At 40.6% G+C, this 16,907-nt stretch overlaps 2 protein-coding genes across 6 annotated transcripts; one reads left to right on the forward strand and one right to left on the reverse strand.

Moving 5' to 3' along the window:
• Positions 1-135: 135 nt before the first annotated feature.
• On the reverse strand, positions 136-5,202 carry LOC124475841 (glucagon receptor-like). The gene is made up of 12 exons (XM_047032683.1): positions 5,106-5,202; positions 4,790-4,897; positions 4,092-4,213; positions 3,611-3,717; positions 2,537-2,693; positions 2,074-2,233; positions 1,920-1,980; positions 1,759-1,828; positions 1,482-1,573; positions 1,079-1,217; positions 497-538; positions 136-207 (listed from the first exon to the last, which is right to left on the reverse strand). Exons 1-12 carry the CDS (start codon positions 5,200-5,202, stop codon positions 136-138), a joined length of 1,227 nt encoding a protein of 408 aa, XP_046888639.1.
• A 5,068-nt stretch (positions 5,203-10,270) lies between these two features.
• cluap1 (clusterin associated protein 1) lies at positions 10,271-16,819 on the forward strand. Of its 5 annotated transcripts, none has more exons than XM_047032422.1 (13): positions 10,271-10,361; positions 10,683-10,780; positions 10,908-11,019; positions 11,140-11,224; positions 11,399-11,578; positions 12,408-12,503; positions 12,861-12,944; positions 13,111-13,244; positions 14,059-14,200; positions 14,529-14,601; positions 14,798-14,908; positions 15,284-15,336; positions 16,642-16,819. In XM_047032422.1, exons 2-13 carry the CDS (start codon positions 10,759-10,761, stop codon positions 16,816-16,818), a joined length of 1,269 nt encoding a protein of 422 aa, XP_046888378.1. In that variant the 5' UTR covers positions 10,271-10,361; positions 10,683-10,758; the 3' UTR covers position 16,819. The 5 variants fall into 5 exon arrangements, with proteins under 5 accessions (XP_046888378.1, XP_046888376.1, XP_046888377.1 ...); XM_047032420.1 differs by having other exon boundaries at positions 10,306-10,389; XM_047032421.1 differs by having other exon boundaries at positions 10,333-10,425.
• The last annotated feature ends 88 nt before the right edge of the window (positions 16,820-16,907 follow it).

A 16,907-nucleotide genomic window follows, 5' to 3' on the forward strand; every position in this document is an offset into this window, starting at 1 on the left:
TAGCTGCCTGGCAGTTTGCGCATGTGGAGCCAGTGAATCATCCGACATGGCTCGAGTCGGCGTGGCCGAAGACACGTTATCCACTCGGGCGGTTCCGATGGAGAAGGGCTCGACTCGAGATTCCGTTCCGGTTAGTCACCGTCCACAGCACATGGTCTCCACATCCATCCTCCAGTTACGCAGTTTATTTTGCAGCTCTGTCTTTACCTGACAGAACAGCAAACAAAACAGATAAACCACCCAAAGCAACAGACATTTGACAGAATGGAATCTGGACAGATGCATAAGCAGTCAGGCCAAACCGGTTGATGGAAAGCTACCAACACAGGTTCTTTTCTAGCAACTTCCAATGGAAGCATAAAGCACTAGATTAGAGTTGTGGGGCAGAAAGGGCACAGGATGGCAGGAACAGGGATGGACAGCACTGCTCCAGAGATCTGACCGACTTTGAGTGGTCAGCAAAGGGAGAATATCAGAAAATTCGAGAGACACATACCTCTTTGTTTGAGTAACAGTAAAGCACAGCCACCAAAAAGCCCTGGAGAGAGAAAAACTGTCTCTAAATTGCCATTGCAATATGTGTACAAAATATTGCCATTGCAATATGTCGGATTTTCACAAGAAACCTTAACCTTCTGTCGTGTACTGATGACATAATTAGCAAGGGACAATGATCTGCAGTGTATAGGCACAGATGTATCAGAGTATTCAATACTCACCTTACGGAAATACTATCTTTGATATTTAGCAACAATATGACACGTTTTACATAATACATATTGTCAACCATGTAATATGTTGTCTTATACACAACACTAGTGTAGAATTACTATACAACCACAAACGTAACAGCCAAGACATGATTGAAGTGTAACTTGGCCGACTAAATCAATTATTAGGGACACGCTTCTGCTCACAAGCTCCTTCTGCAAACAACCTATGTACAGGTGAACATAGGAGAAACCTACCTAAAAAACGGTAGGTTTAGTTTTTGAACATAATAATCAATTAATTCTGCTGTAATCTGGTGACATCCTAAACATAACACCCTCATCATTGAGACTTGCATTTCACCTACCTGAAATGAGTTGAGAAACAGCGTGAAAAACACTTTGATGTAACGCAGAGTATCGTTGGTTTGTTCATCAGTAGCGAAGATGAAGATGACTTCATGTATACCAAACAGAGGGATGAGAGTCAAGGTAGCCTTGGCCAGCCTATTACATCACAGGAAAGATAACCTCAATTATTGCACTTGGTATCTAATTTGATCTTATCCCCTTTTTGTCACAATCAATTACTTGTGTGGGGTTTTGTAACTGCTGTGGATGAGGTCCATATCAATGCAAAGTCAATGCAATGTAATACTCTCTGGATAAGAGCATCTGCTAAATGATTAAATGTAAAACCTTTTCATCAGAGAGCAAAACATATGCAAATAAAATCATATTATAATAATCATTATGGCTTCCATTTCTTACCGGAACTTGTAATCAGGGTAGCCATTCTGGTTGCTGGCACGCAGTTTGGAGAGTATAACCTTCACAATCTTCATAAATATCATAAAATTGATCTGTTGAAGTTATTGAATAATCTTTTTAGAATTTCTCAAAACCAACAGACCAATGTGAGACAACACAAACCATGCAACAAAAAGCACAGGAAATACATTTCTGTGTGTGATCGCACACAATTATGGATGCACACATATACACAAGCATCCAAGGGGCTTGACAAGTTAACGCTAGCTATCCTCACCAAGGAAGCAAACAAGATGGGAAAACGAATTATCCACCAGTAGTTCATGTTCTCATTAACAGCCCAGCATCTGAGAACACAAATGTTTTCCTTTACTACAGTTTTTCATAGAAGAATCAATATCACAAAGTAATTGAGACAACATGGGAACACACACTCACTCATTGTTCTCTTTCAACAGTTTAGCCAACATCCAAGGTATGACAAATAATAAAGGAGTTCCTGGGGAGACATGAAAACATCACAACCGATACAGTAGACGTGCAATACAGTATTTACCAGAAATGTACCTTGGTTTGAGAATGCAGCACTTACCCCAGCCAAGGCAGATGTATGGGAGGTACTTGTTGTGGTCAATGAAGACTGAGGCAATGAGCACGGAATACAGGTAGATGGCTTCTCCAAAGAACCAATAATGATTGGCCAGAACACAGTACTGCATCAGTACCTGGGCTAACCGGCAGCCAATTGCAGCCTTGGAGAGATTGAACATTTATAATTATATAAAATATCAATCAACAAATACAAAATGCTAGAAAAACCATCTAAATACTGTATCTCCTTACACTTGCGTAAATGTCTGCAAAACACTAAAATCTGATTAAATACGATATAAATATAAGCCATATGGCAAATAACCCATAGGTGTCTTCTTATACTGACGCCCTACTGTTAACCCATTTAACTTTGTAACCTTAAAAGCTTTAGAGAAGAGTCATGGGGTTTTTACTAGGCTGTAACTAAATCATCAAGGGATGACCTTTGACCCCCAACCCACCTGGTGACTTAGCATCTCTCCCAAGTCTGTCTGCCTCATGATCTCTCTGCCCCAGTGGCGCTCCAGCATGGTATCCTTGACGATGACTGACACAGCTCGCAAGATGAAAGACACAAACAGATTGGCGTGGATGTAGTTCCTGGTGCAGTGTAGTTTCCTGTTAGGGAAGCAAAACAACATTTGAAAAGTCAGTTTTACTCTTAGATATGAGTACATCATATCGTGGAGTTCAACCTTATGTTTGAATGTCTGTTGTATAAAGAAATGTTTGATCATTGGCATTATGTTTGTGTATTGGACCAGGTTTGGTGGGTAAAACTGCTTTTACACACTTGAATGAAAGAAGTCTTCAAGAAAAATATCCCAGAAAGAGTAACTGTTAATGTTACTCAGTGTACATTTGTACCCCTTTATGAAACTACACAATCATGGCTCTCACATTTATTCTTTATTTGTTAAGAGGCCATCCGGGCATTTACAATGAAATATTCAGTCAGAACATAGTGACACATAGAATAGTAATGCTATATTTCTCATTATATGAAAAATATAGAGAATATAGAGAATATAGAGACTTGTGGCTCTTGTTGGTTAGTGGTAACTGATTTAAACTGTTGTACTCGCTGCAAAATATTTCATTTTAGTTTATTTATTTTTTACCGTTGCTTGCTTTTCTACAGGTACACTTGCACTTATAGAGATTCATGTTGTTTAATTGTAACTTGCTTAACTACATTCTCTTATGGTTCTTCCCTTTGGCACTTATTTTTGGTTGTTCACAATATGTGCTTCATGTTTTGGCTACCCGCAATGTTTTGGGGCTATCTTGTTGTTGTCAGTGACCTATGCACTTTGTAAAGCTCTCTCTTGGAAGTCTCTTTGGATAAAAGCGTCTGCTAAATGAATAAATGTAATGTAAATATAAAGAGGTATAGAATATCTCAGTTAGGTTAGTCTGACAATATTCACATTACTTAGGTTATCTTGTGGGTAATAGGGTTTCCTGGGAGAATTTCCTTAAGGAGTCCACACTGTGATTTGTTTCTGAGGCAATTTATCATTGTGAGTGCTTACCTTATTCCTAGGAGAATGATAAGAGCTGAGATCAGGGTGCAGAGAGACAGGGTGTAGCCCACTGTGTAGAGAGTTTTGAAGCTCACCATCAACTGCTTGAACCACAGCTGTGAAGAAAAACGTGTTACCAGGGCAACTCATGTTGTTGTTGTGATAAAAACAAAAAGTGTGATTCAGCAGCAAAAAAAGGATTCTATGTTGGATGAAAAATGTCTGTGTAATACTGTTTATTGACGAACAAGGTGCTTTGGCCTCAAAATAACACTTTACATTACATTTACATTTACATTTACTAATTTAGCAGACGCTCTTATCCAGAGCGACTTACAGTAAGTACAGGGACATTCCCCCCAAGGCAAGTAGGGTGAAGTGTCTTGCCCAAGGATACAATGTCATTTGGCACGGCCGGGAATCGAAGCAACAACTTTCTGATTAATAGCCAGAGTCCCTAACCGCTCAGCCGTCTGACCCCTCGATGTACCTCGTAAGACGTGACGTCCGGCTCATCCTCACATTGGGACATGTCTCTCCAAACCTGCCCGTCCTCATTCAGCACCCAGCGTCCGTTAACCCCACATTGGCGAAGCACCATACCGTGAGACACTGGAGAACCATGTGGACAGGTGCAGAGATGCTGCATGAGTCACGTTAGTGAACGTTAACACAGGTAGCCACACAGGTATGCAGTGACACTCGCAAAAACACAAAAAACACTTGCTCACAAAGACTAACGCTGAGATGCAGTCACCAGTGACATGTCTTCCATTTTCCTTTTCTCCAAGAAATTATACAATTAATTCAGTTCGAAATGTTGAATTACATTCAGTTGTATTAAAAACAAAAAGCTTCAGGGTTTTTGAAATAACTCGGAAGAAAGGATATTCAAATGACCACCACATCATGGATTCCATGGATACTGGATTTCCTTGGTTACTGGAATTAACCTTGTCCATGTGTGACGGTCATGTAACAGACGTGGCCTCGCTCCGTCACGACAAGGTATCGTTCACCACTCGCGGGATTCGAACGCTCGACTTCCGATTTGCCAAGCGCGACCACTACCAACTGCGCCAAAGAAAAGCTAGCTTTTCGTTGACGCGGGTGGCCTACTACATACCTGAGGGGTGAGTTTCACGGTTTTCACACCATTGCACATGCATAGAGTTATATAAAAGTCACCCTTGTCAAACCAGGGCAGGTAAGAGGGACAGGAAACGTTGATCAAAGCCCCTGGTGTCCCATCAGGCCAACAGGCATATCGGTCAAATGTCCTGTTGCAGAAAAGGCCTACAAGAGAAGTCAAAATTAGCTCACTTTCTGCACAATTTGACAGAAATCAGTAAAATGAGACAAGAAGGTTCTGGGGAGACATGGAGGAAATGTCTGGTTGAGAACCCATGCCCATGTGGTAAGGCATCAGTTTGCATGGTAGAGTTTGTATCTATTTTAAATTATATAATACATTTTCTTTAAGTAAAATCGACTGAGGTTTCACCTTGAGGAAAGGGCTCATCTTGAATCATTTGTATACACTCCTCTCGGTACTGGATCCATTTATGGTAGGTTTCTTCCAGCACCTTTCCATAGACCATTTCATACTATTAGAAAAAAAATCAATAATGCACATTTTATTGTCTTTTTCAATACCAAACCTTGTACAAGATCCTTCCACAAACCGCCATTGACATTATTCTTGTTTTAAATGCTCACCTTTAGTACATGAAAGATCAATAGGCAGGTTAGGACAATTTTTTCTGTACTACAATACATCACTCTTTTTGGATGAGCTTCAATCTGTGAGGACAAACAACAATAACACATTTTATTTTAACGATGTCAGCATATTAAGCATATCAAATTGCAAAACAAAAACAGCATTGTCCTTCTCACCTAATTGCCAACACCTTTGTGTGATAATAACTATATGAACCACAAACAGTCTATATGTAAATCTTGTCCCATCCATATTAAAATAAATCTTGCATATTTTTTAACAGAGGGTTAAAGTTAATTGAGCTAGCTGAGGCTCTATAGGACATTTGTAACTTCATACAGCACCTGTATTAGTTGCTAGGCAACAGTGTTGCGGTATCTTGGCCTGCTGACCAATGAAGTTAAGTTGTTGATGGAATACCGTAATACAGCATCAGAATGCTATATTTTTGAGCTCGTAAGTATAGTACAAGATCTGTTCATCTACCCCAACCTTTCAAGTCTGAGGTACTCTATAGTTGAGAGGTCAAATAAAGAGTTGAGAATGTTCTTCCATTGTTGTTCTCAATTGTCATTTGTATGCAATAACTGCCTGAACTCTGAAAAATCTGGCCTGTATGCATAGGTTATGGCCTGTTCTGAGGAATCAGATTACATTATCATATATTTCTCTGCTTCTGTGCAAAATCTTCTGCTTTTATATAAAGATTTTCCGCCTTCAAGATCTGATTGATTGGCACCTTCTCACATAATCCAATTCACTTTGTTGATCCTGAAGGAAATTCCATTAAAATAACTATTATTTGCAAGCTTTGGTTACAAAGGCTTTTTGTTTGATTGTTTGTCAAGTGTAAAAATAGCTTTCTTAGCTGACTCTGAATCTATAACCTCCTCCCTATAACTAACAGATGAAGTGTAGGATCTCTGGCTTTGCTTATAAATGTGACAAACTGTAGCATAAACTGCAACCAAGACAGGTGGTCAAATGAACTAAGAATGTCCCACAACCAGGGACAAGGGATGTTTGAATACTGGTCCTGTGTCTCAAACAAACCTGTCAGCTGTTCCAGAGATGATGAAAGGTTAAATGATCTCCCATGTTGGGAAATGAAGAATCAAAGAAGGATGGCAGAGGGGGTAGAAAGGTGAAGGGAATCTGACCCTATGTGATACTTCCTGTCTGTAACAATATACCCCATACTTCCTGACCCTATACCCCATACTTCCTGTCTGTAACAATACACCGCAAGCTCAGGCACAAAAGTCATAAGTCATTTAGTTTGCCAGCGAATATATTTTTTCATCTCAAGCATAGTTCTACCAATCTGAAGTATCAGATGAAAGCCACCATAGTTATTGACAGTGCAGTCCTCCGAAAACAAACTCTGTTGTTTTAGTAATTCCATTTCACCTTGAAGATCAAAAGGGAATGTCACAAATCTGTCAGAGATTTTATAGACAGGCTATTTCACTGCATACTGAACTGTTTATACACATTTTTCCTGTTTCATACCAACACACAACCAAACCCAGAAAGGGCAGCTGTATGGTAAGTTAAGATATGGGGAAAGCCCCAATATATTCTTAGGAAAACGTAAAATAATGAATGCAATAAAGAGGAACTACGGAAAGTAAGGAAACTTTTAACCACTTTTATTTGGGAGTGACTTGAATCCAAGAACATCTCATACAATGCTGCCAAATGTCCTGTCCTGTAAGGCACAACAGTTCTTATCACTCAAAACAGAGTGTAGGCAAAGCCAGAGTTCACAGTCATACCCCAAAGGACTTTGGGGGAAATGACTTGTGTCCTCTTGTTGATAAATTTGATGTGTGGAACTCACAAACCGGCCACAGTCAGGTAACATAGCCTGTGGTTGTGCCACGTTCATCCACTTCATGCTAACCCCATGAGCCTTCCAATGCAGCCACAACAACACACACAGGACAGCTACAATGTTAATCAGCTAGCCAGACACCAGGGCCTCTGGAGCAGCCCTGCGCCACAGGTTGGCATATCTGTGCCTCCTGGGCTGACAAACACAGATGCATCAGAATGATAGAAAGTACTTGGGGTTTTTTTCTCGCCTGGCAGGAGGCTGCTGGTTAGTCTTTGCCTGTGGCTGAGAATCGCAAGAGTCCCCATGGATAGAAATCCTATTGGGTCTTCTGACTGACACAAAAGCAAGAAATTGAGGCTACTGGCATGATCCTAGAGCAATGTGGGCTGCAGCAACATGTTCCGCTTTTCCTATTCTGTCAAATCCTTGTAAATGTCACTGGTAGGGATATAACCTTGCTCTACCATCAGCGAAAAAAGAAAAATGTTGTGGAGTGAAAATCTGGGTGGGTTCATGTCTAATAGAACAACATCAAGTGTCAGGGGGTAAGATGTAGGGAAATCAGTGTCAGTCATGTCCAACAGGCACAGCTCCCATACCAGGCTTGCTGTGCTGTGTATTTCTCTCAAGATCACAGTGAAACAGACCCATAATTCACTATAAATTGTCCTCCAAAATGATTGTTTTTTTATCACCACCACTTGCTGGTATTTCACAGAACTTAGCTAGTTTAATACTCGGCACAAATATACACAAAAAACTGCCAAGGAAATAACAAATAAAGCATCATATAAGAGATACAACTAAACTATAACGATACTAGAGTAGTTTAAACCTAAAATATTTTTATATTGTGCCCTGAGGAAGGTCTCATGCTGAAGTATTAGCGCCCTTTGTTTAGTGACCGTAGTAATTTAGTGAACCTAAGGAACCCTTAGGTTAGAACCCTGTTCTTTTTCTCAAAAGTTGGTGAGTGCTACCATACATCTTTTCTTTTCTTTTTTTATATGAATCGTTCCTTATTTCTTAACATTTTATCTTTAAAGTCTGATATATAATGATCATTATAATAAATTCTCCCTTACCTAAATGATGGGTAGATATTGAAGGTTTGTTTCATGTGGACCTTACCTCATTTGAGGAATAGTTGAGCAAAAGATTAAGTTACAAAAAGTAATTTACTATGTTCAAAGCAGATTCACTTTCTTAATTACTTTTAAAATAATTAAATGTCTGGTTGTGAATATTGTGTTACTAGGTTGTGAAAGGAACTTAGTACCTGAATTATAGATGCATGTGATCCCATGGATTTGGCATTAGGAATAAATCATCATACACACATCAACGAAGGCGCATATGAGACTTCACATCAGCGCCCACCATCCAACGATTTAACACTCTACTTGAACAATTCCCGGTGCTGTCTAAAATTAGGCAAATACTTTTAGAATTCACATAACTTCCTAGATACAGTGGTCTCTCTGTATTTGAGGGTCACACAAATCAACAATCCCCTCCACCCAAAAAATAAATATATATAATATATATATATATATATATATATATATATATATATATATATATAGATATAGGTCTATATATATAACACACACACGCGCATACTTACAATCGATTGCCAAAAGCAATTTCCCATTGAAGAAACAATGTCTGAGTCTGTGATAATTGATGGAACCCAAATTGCTCCAACATTAAAAGTGTATGGCCACTTCCAATTAACCTGACAACCTGGGTATATGGAGATCGAGTGATGACTCACACTTGCAGATGATCAGTTAAAACGGTCTATTATGTAGGCCTACTCTAAATGAGCTAACCAAAGTCATCGCAAAAATTAAAAACTAAGATCTAAAATTCTAAATGACTAACTGTCACTTCCAACAGGTGATACAGATTAACCAATGAAACTGTATCTATAGACCATGTCCTACGGATATTTACTGTCCTATAGTTTACAGCAGGCTACGTTTAACACGCGATCCAAACATCCAAGCATCTAAATAGCCAATGACAGCGTGATAATGCAAAATATTTGTTATAAATATGTTCACGATCCAACAAAGCCTACTTTTTTTAAAGTTACATTTTGAGGAGAACAAAAAGCTTACGTAAGAAAGAGTACAAAAACATTCCCCAACACTGGAATGTTAGAATGCAACCAAACACAAGCAATCAAACAAAAAATTATGTTGCAAACAGAAATGACCAAATCATTATCATCATTTCAACTGATACAACGTAGTCGATGCGAAACAGAATAACCAATAGATGGCTAAATGTTAGTTAATTAATTTATAGTTGATTTATTACATGCATGCAATAAAGGAAGACAGTGCTTACAGTCAGGGTTCTTGTTAAGATGCTCAGTGGAAGATGTTGTCTGCTGCAAGACAGCCTAGGCTATGCAACCGTGTCTGCGCTTTCGAGTGCGTGAGTGATACCACGAGTTGAGAAATAGACAGGTACAGAAGCAGGGCAGGTTCCAGGGGGGTGCAGGGGTGGGAGCGCCCCCCCCCCCCCCCCCCCCCCCCAGCTCCTTCTAACTTCAGCTAAACATTTTACATGTTGAATGTATGAAAAAGATACGGACAGTGAAGGGTAGCGTGGTGTTTAATATTAAACCCTGCAATTTTATACTTCATTTTCAGTTGTGATCTTTATTTGTTTTCACTGAAGATACACGGGCTAGTAAGACCTTAACAGTACAGTACAGTAGCTTGGTTAGCCACCGGTTATTTGCGTGCTTGTACAAAGAAAAACCTTTTAACATGCATCGATTTATGATCCCCAAATTTTACATAAAGCTCAAACTAATTTCAATCACGGATTGAAAAATCTTCTCTTTTAGTGTAATCTGATTGTCACACGGTTCCATTACTTCGTCCACGTAGGGCATCTGAACACAGAAAATACATTCTGATGATTTTCACTTTATTGTATTTTTTTACGCGATTACCAATCGCGTTTTCGATAGGTCATTGATTTTGGTAGGCTACAACACCCGTACACAACTGGAATGGTACAACAGAAAGTTTCCTACTAGCCTTCTTAACTGCAGTTCAAGCCGTTCCAGTGTCACTGTACGAGTGTTTCTGTATTGCCTAATACATTTGACACAGCTGGGGTTCCGTTGTTGTGAACGGATTCCATAGAGACGGGCAAATGCCAACCACAAACTGGTAATCAACAAGCTAGCTACTCAGCTAGGTAGCTCTCCAACGTTTCTGTGGTGTTTTTTGATGAGTTAAATAATATTTTAACTTTATTGTGACCGCGACCGTGGGTAGAGTATATACTAAGCATACATGTATTTAAGTATTTACATTTGACGTCGCTTGGTAGATGTCATGTTTTAATATGTATGGTGGTTGCTTGCTAGCAATGCTAGAAAACGTTACGAGCTAGCTCAGCTGGCTCAAATTCACCTCATCATTCAATGAGAATTTTTTAGCAGTCAAGAGAAGAGGAAAAGTAAAATATCTCCCACTGTCTTATTGCAGATATCTTGTCTGGGGAAGCAAAGACACGGCACAGTAATTACGTTAGCACTACTACTGTACTACAATACAAAATACGATGTCGTTCAGAGACTTGCGAAGTAAGTGTGAACTTTCTAAAGTCGATCTGAGCTCATCTCAGATGTAACTCGTGCTGACAATTACAACTAGTCGATCTATACAACATAGTTAAATCAGATCAGTCAACTTTACTGGGTCTCTGTTTAGATTTTACAGAAATGATGAGAGCCCTGGGCTATCCTCGTTTAATATCAATGGAGAATTTTAGGACGCCCAACTTTTCTCTGGTGGCAGAAATTCTAATATGGCTGGTGAAAAGGTGAGCAATATGGAACTGTAAGTTTGACAGTCGACTAACAAAAATAGGCACTACATTGAAGCTGTCCTTAATGTAATACTGCTTAAATATCTTTGTGTGCGTGTGTTAAAATTCCTACAGATACGAACCCCAAATGGACATTCCAAGTGATGTGGACACAGAATCTGACAGAGTTTTCTTCATCAAAGCAGTGGCTCAATTCATGGTGACGTTAACCTTTGATGTGCATCCACAATTTGGCATAATTGGATACAACCACTTGTACCAGTCATTTCCATTACTAGTAATGTACTAGTAGTAACAGATTTCTTCACATGCTTGTGAGAGGCGTGCGTTTACTCTTGACATGTAACAACCTCTGATTGCACCTTGTTTGCAGGCCACTAAAGCTCACATCAAAGTGAACACCAAGCGCCTCTACCAGGGAGATGGTTATGCGGTGAAAGAGATGCTAAAGATCACCTCAGTGCTGTATAGCGCCATGGTCACCAAGGAAACGGCTTCTGGGGAGAAAGTAGCAGAGGACAACAGCAAATTCAAGTTTGACCTGGCCTCAAGGGTGAGTTTGACATCTGTGTGTTTGATGTGCATAGAGACTGCTGGTAAACATCACATGCTGTTTTTTTGACGCTAGTCGACAGTCCCCACAAGACTGATGTTCACCACAAAAGATGACGAGACCAAAGTGCAGTTAGTGGACAGCCATTATGATTGACACATGGCCCACCTCAAAGGTCCTGTGTAGCTTAGAGGTTGATATAAAGTTAAAAGTCCTACAGTGCAAAGGTTACATGCTGTTTCCCTAAGGACCGCTATGGGTCATTTGCGTTTTAATCTATTCAGCCCCACAGCCAAAAAAACCCGGAATGCTGTCTGAGCAGTACAAACATAACAGTACCCCGATATTTAGATTGCTCGGGGTCTCCCCAAACTTCTTACTGATGATATGCAAAGTTGAGTGTCTTTTAAGTTTATTGAAGTAACTATTTGAGAGAAGAATTGGAATTAATTCAAATAAGTGAGATTCTAGAAAGGTTTTTCTCAACTTAGTTTGACAGGAGCACTACTGCAAATCACAACTAATAAATGTAAATAGCTACCACTCAAGTGTGTGTGAGGGGTTATCTAACTATGTACATCCCTGTACAAGACACATTCAATCAATAATAAGCAAGAAAGATTCCTTTAGATATGTTGGCCTTATTGTTTAGGCTAGTATTAAGCATAAATTCAAAATGTATGCCACTGAAGGTAGTATGAAAATGAAGTATAGGACAATCCTTTGATCTTTCAAAAATACATCTGAATACAGATCGGTTTTAAATCATTCTGTTAAATAATCTAAAAGAACGGCCATAGGCTCATGCAATGCTCTGTTCCCGATTCAGATCGCAGAGCTGAAAGCAGCTAGACAACTAGCATCGGAGATCACATCCAAGGGAGCATCTCTGTTTGACTTGCTGGGAAAGGAAGTGGATCTGAGGGTAAGTTTTGAGGAACACACAGCCACCAAACCCCAGCCAGCCTGAGAATACAAATGAGACAGACTGTGTCCTGGGAAGAGACAAGCAACACAGCTTCAGTTGGGGGAGAGAGTGATCTACGAATGAACAGATAGCTACTGTTTGATTTAAATCAGATTCAATATAGAGAGATCTCAAAAGAGACTTGGTAACACCCCTGTACTTCTTCACATTCTCAAAATTAGGCTCTTGAAACTTTGAACTCTTGAATAATAGTATTTATCTACATGCAATATTATGTCGAAATTTTTTCTAATAAGAGGATAATTGAAGGTTATAGGCTTTATAATATTGAAATACGTAATGTCTGTCTCATAGGAAATGAGAACTGCTGCTATCGCCAGACCACTGGAGATTAATGAGACTGAAAAGGCCCTGAGAGCAGTCATTAAGGAGGTTTTGGTGTGTATCGTCCAGACTCGGACAAAACGCACACACTGACACACACACACACACTGATACACACACACACCAGTACAATAGGACAATTTCTGAGATCTCTACTTCACGCCACAATGAATTCATTCACTTTTTCTTGTTAACATAAATCTGCTTTGTCTCCTTTCAGGAGAATGTTGAGAAGACCAAAGACATGCTGAACAACGTGTCGTCAGATGAGACCAGTCTGGAGGCCAAGATGGAGAAGAGGAAACAGGAGCTGGAGAGGAACCAGAAGAGGCTCCAGACGCTACAGAGTGTGCGGTACGATTCATCTGTGAACCTGTTCGCCACGGGATTCATCTGTGAACCTGTTCGCCACGGGATTCATCTGTGAACCTGTTCGCCACGGGATTCATCTGTGAACCTGTTCGCCACGGGATTAATCTGTGAACCAGTTCGCCACAGGATTCATCAGTGAACCTGTTTGCCACAGGATTCATCAGTGAACCTGTTTGCCATGGACTGCCACACACGCACAAGTTGCGTGTGCGCCACAGAGATGTTGACACTATCAATTAAGATTCACTAAGGATTTGGTAACCAACACAGCAGCAAAGGATCATAAGCATGTCACCCCTCCCAGCAAGTACTGTACATCTCTTAAATAGGATTGTTGTCTATTGTATTACTTTGGTTGACAAGACAGTCAGACTAGTCCCACTTATGAATTTCTGAACCATATTTGTCTGATTTAACTGCTGTAAATCAATAGATGTAACTGGGTAGACTGTGACTTTTGGTCTTACACTCTCCCATTCCACAATTTCTCTCTCTGTCTTTCTCTCTGTGTCTCTCTCTCTCTGTCTTTCTCTCTGTGTCTCTCACTCCCTCTCTCTCTCTCTGTCTTTCTCTCTATGTCTCTTACTCGCTCTCTCTCTCTCTCTGTCTTTCTATCTGTGCCTCTCGCTCACTCTCTCTGTCTGTCTATCTGTGTCTCTCACTCGCTCTCTCTCTCTCTGTCTTTCTATCTGTGCCTCTCGCTCACTCTCTCTGTCTGTCTATCTGTGTCTCTCGCTCGCTGTCTCTCTCTCTCTGTCTTTCTATCTGTGTCTCTCTCTTGATCTCTGTGTGTCAGACCGGCTTTCATGGATGAGTACGAGAAGATCGAGGAGGATCTGCAGAAGCAGTACGAGACGTACGTGGAGAAGTTCCGTAACCTGAGGTTCCTGGAGCAGCAGCTGGAGGACCACCACAGACTGGAGCAGGAGAGGTTTGAGGTAGTGGACATGTTCTTTTCTTCAGAAGGATTGAGATAAAAAATTGTCGGAGACAACAATCTTTATTCTGGTACCCTTTCTCGCCTGTTCAATTCTACAACCCCCCTGCTTCAGCATTCCTTACTGAGACTAGTTCAAGACATGTTTCTGCTGTACAGACAATGCAGCTCAGACCTCGGCCTTCTCTTCCTCATCACTGAGTACCCCCCATGCCTTCCATCCTGCCCTATATTAATAAACCACAACAGTAGCCAACATGCAGAACCCTTGGCTGATATTGTAAGTCTCTCGCTCACGCTGTCCTCCTTACTGGTTTTCTCCCTCACAGGAGACAGAAAACACCCTGAGAATGATGCAGCACAAATTGCGAGAGGAGGAGAGGAGACTGATGAAGAATGGGGGTGAGTCGTGCACACACACACACACACACTACACACTAATATTCCAATACATGGTATTTTAGTGCAATACACACAACTTCACGCATATGGGCAAGCTATTTTCAACTCTCACAAACAGTCATGACAAAGTGAAACCCTTCGATTTCCGTTTCGCAATCCTTTAACGTCATATATTTCATTCCTTTTGTTGCGACAGCTAAAGACGAGGACTCGGACATGGACATTCCAGAGGACGAGGGCTCTGACAGTGACATGGAGGACCGCAGACCTCCTAAGCCAAGGCCGACCCGGAACATCCCCATAACAGGTACACAGACATTACCCCCTACCAAGCCATACTCCCATCTAAACATGACTTCCATCCCAAACATTACCCCCTACCAAACCATACTCCCATCTAAACATGACTTCCATCCCAAACATTACCCCCTACCAAACCATACTCCCATCTAAACATAACTTCCATCCCAACAATTACCCCCATACAAACATTACCTCTAATCAAACATTACCCAAATAAATATAAATATAACCTTTAACCGATTATTAGCTTCAACCAACCAGTATCGATTTATAAGTGAAACACCCATCTTTCCTCTACTTATATGGATTGACTACATTGTACACTTGTGCTTTCCCCAACCCCCAAAAAATAACAAAAAAACAAACATTTCTCAAACAGGAAGAGGTGGAACCCAAATCATCGGCAACATGCAGGGAGGAGACAGCGATGAGGTCAGTAAAGTCTGTTTTATCTATAGTTGTTTTTGCTCCTCCGAGTCATATTTTTCCGTGTTACTTTTATCTTTCTCCCTAGCTCCTTAAAAAGCTGTTGCTTAACGTCACTTAAATGACCAATTTCTTTCCATTATATGCATTACTAAAGACCAAAGCAACTCTGTCCAGCTCTCGCCCTCGTGCCCACACAAGGCGCAACAAAAAGGTCTGTGCAGGATATTCCAGTCTGCAGACTGATCTCATGGTCCCTCGATCTGACATTAGATTCTCCAGAAACTAGCTAGCTCCTAAACCCATATCTAGCAAGTAGCTAGCTCCGAAACCAATATCTAGTAAGTAGCTAGCTCCTAAACCCATGTCTAGTAAGTAGCTAGCTCCGAAACCCATGTCTAGTAAGTAGCTAGCTCCTAAACCCATATCTTGTAACTATGTCCTCTATAGGCTGTCCTGTAGTTTTGTGGCTCCAGTATTATGTACCGTCATGTTCAAACCTCAGATGGTTGTTAGCACCAAAAACTAGTATACCTGTGTGAGCTCACATAGTGAGTCTTAGGAGTCAGCAAATATTATTGTGCAGATGGGGACATTTGGACTTTTACCAGACCTGGATTGGAAATTATGAAAGACTAATTGTGTTTGGATGATTGAGAATGGCGTCAAATGCTTTACCCAAGGGGTTGCACATAAACACTAAGGTTATTGTACACACCTAAAAAACACAATCTATCTGCATTTATTGGATGGATGTATTAGGACACACATTGCCATGGAAACCTATAAGTCCACTGTACAGTATGGCTTAGCTCAAATATTTCACATGTAACAATGTCCTTAAATGGGTTCTGACTGGAGAGGGTATGATTTTCTTTTCTCTACAATCTTTCGGAAAGGATGTAGTTCCGCCCCATGGCTTACTTCCAATGCCCTATATAAAAGGTTTGGTCAAGTGTATGTAATAGGCCTTAAGTACAGTACTTTCACAGTCAACCTTCCATGTGATGGATAATTGGCACCAGTGGAAATTAACTAAAGCTTGATTTCTAGTAAATGCAATCCCTTACAAGTCCATATAAATTCCATGTGCTGGCTATGTGCTCACATGTACCTGTGAGCAATGGGTGTGACAGAGACACCCTGGACTAAGTTAATGTAGGCATCTACTTTTGGGCCTATTTGGTGTAAATTCTACTTAGTTTAATTCCAGATTAGATTTTGGATGGCTTCTCCTGTTTGGGGAGATGTTTACGGCTTAACGACCCCACAGACCTTATTAACCGCACGGAACTGGTTTGCTCTTTTCAGACGGAGGACAGCGAGATCGATGTAGATGAGGATGACGAGGAAGGCGAGGAGGAGGACGAGGAGGACGACCTGGAGGAAGACAACGACAGTCTGGAAGCTGCTGCTTCCAAGCCGACACGGCCTGCCAAAGGAGCTCTCAAACCTCAGCTCCTGGAGGAGAGTGACAACGACTTCTGAGCCTAATGTTCAGAAACACATATATATATATTTTGTACTGTATATATGTACATTTATATATGTACTACTGTATTTGTGTGTGTATGGCT

This window comes from Hypomesus transpacificus, chromosome 13 (assembly GCF_021917145.1).
Source record: "Hypomesus transpacificus isolate Combined female chromosome 13, fHypTra1, whole genome shotgun sequence".
Classification (NCBI taxonomy): Eukaryota; Metazoa; Chordata; class Actinopteri; order Osmeriformes; family Osmeridae; genus Hypomesus; species Hypomesus transpacificus.

What these genes read in the sequence shown, in the direction of transcription:
- LOC124475841 (XM_047032683.1), bottom strand. Translation starts at nt 5,202, where the DNA reads ATGGTCTATGGAAAGGTGCTGGAAGAAACCTACCATAAATGGATCCAG. An exon ending in AGATGAGCCCTTTCCTCAAG is followed by an intron (nt 4,898 to 5,105) that starts GTGAAACCTCAG and finishes CTTCTCTTGTAG; the next exon opens with GCCTTTTCTGCAACAGGACA. An exon ending in CGGACGTCACGTCTTACGAG is followed by an intron (nt 3,718 to 4,091) that starts GTACATCGAGGG and finishes TTTTCTTCACAG; the next exon opens with CTGTGGTTCAAGCAGTTGAT.
- cluap1 (XM_047032422.1), top strand. Translation starts at nt 10,759, where the DNA reads ATGTCGTTCAGAGACTTGCGAA. An exon ending in GTCGTTCAGAGACTTGCGAA is followed by an intron (nt 10,781 to 10,907) that starts GTAAGTGTGAAC and finishes GTCTCTGTTTAG; the next exon opens with ATTTTACAGAAATGATGAGA. An exon ending in AGGGAGGAGACAGCGATGAG is followed by an intron (nt 15,337 to 16,641) that starts GTCAGTAAAGTC and finishes TGCTCTTTTCAG; the next exon opens with ACGGAGGACAGCGAGATCGA.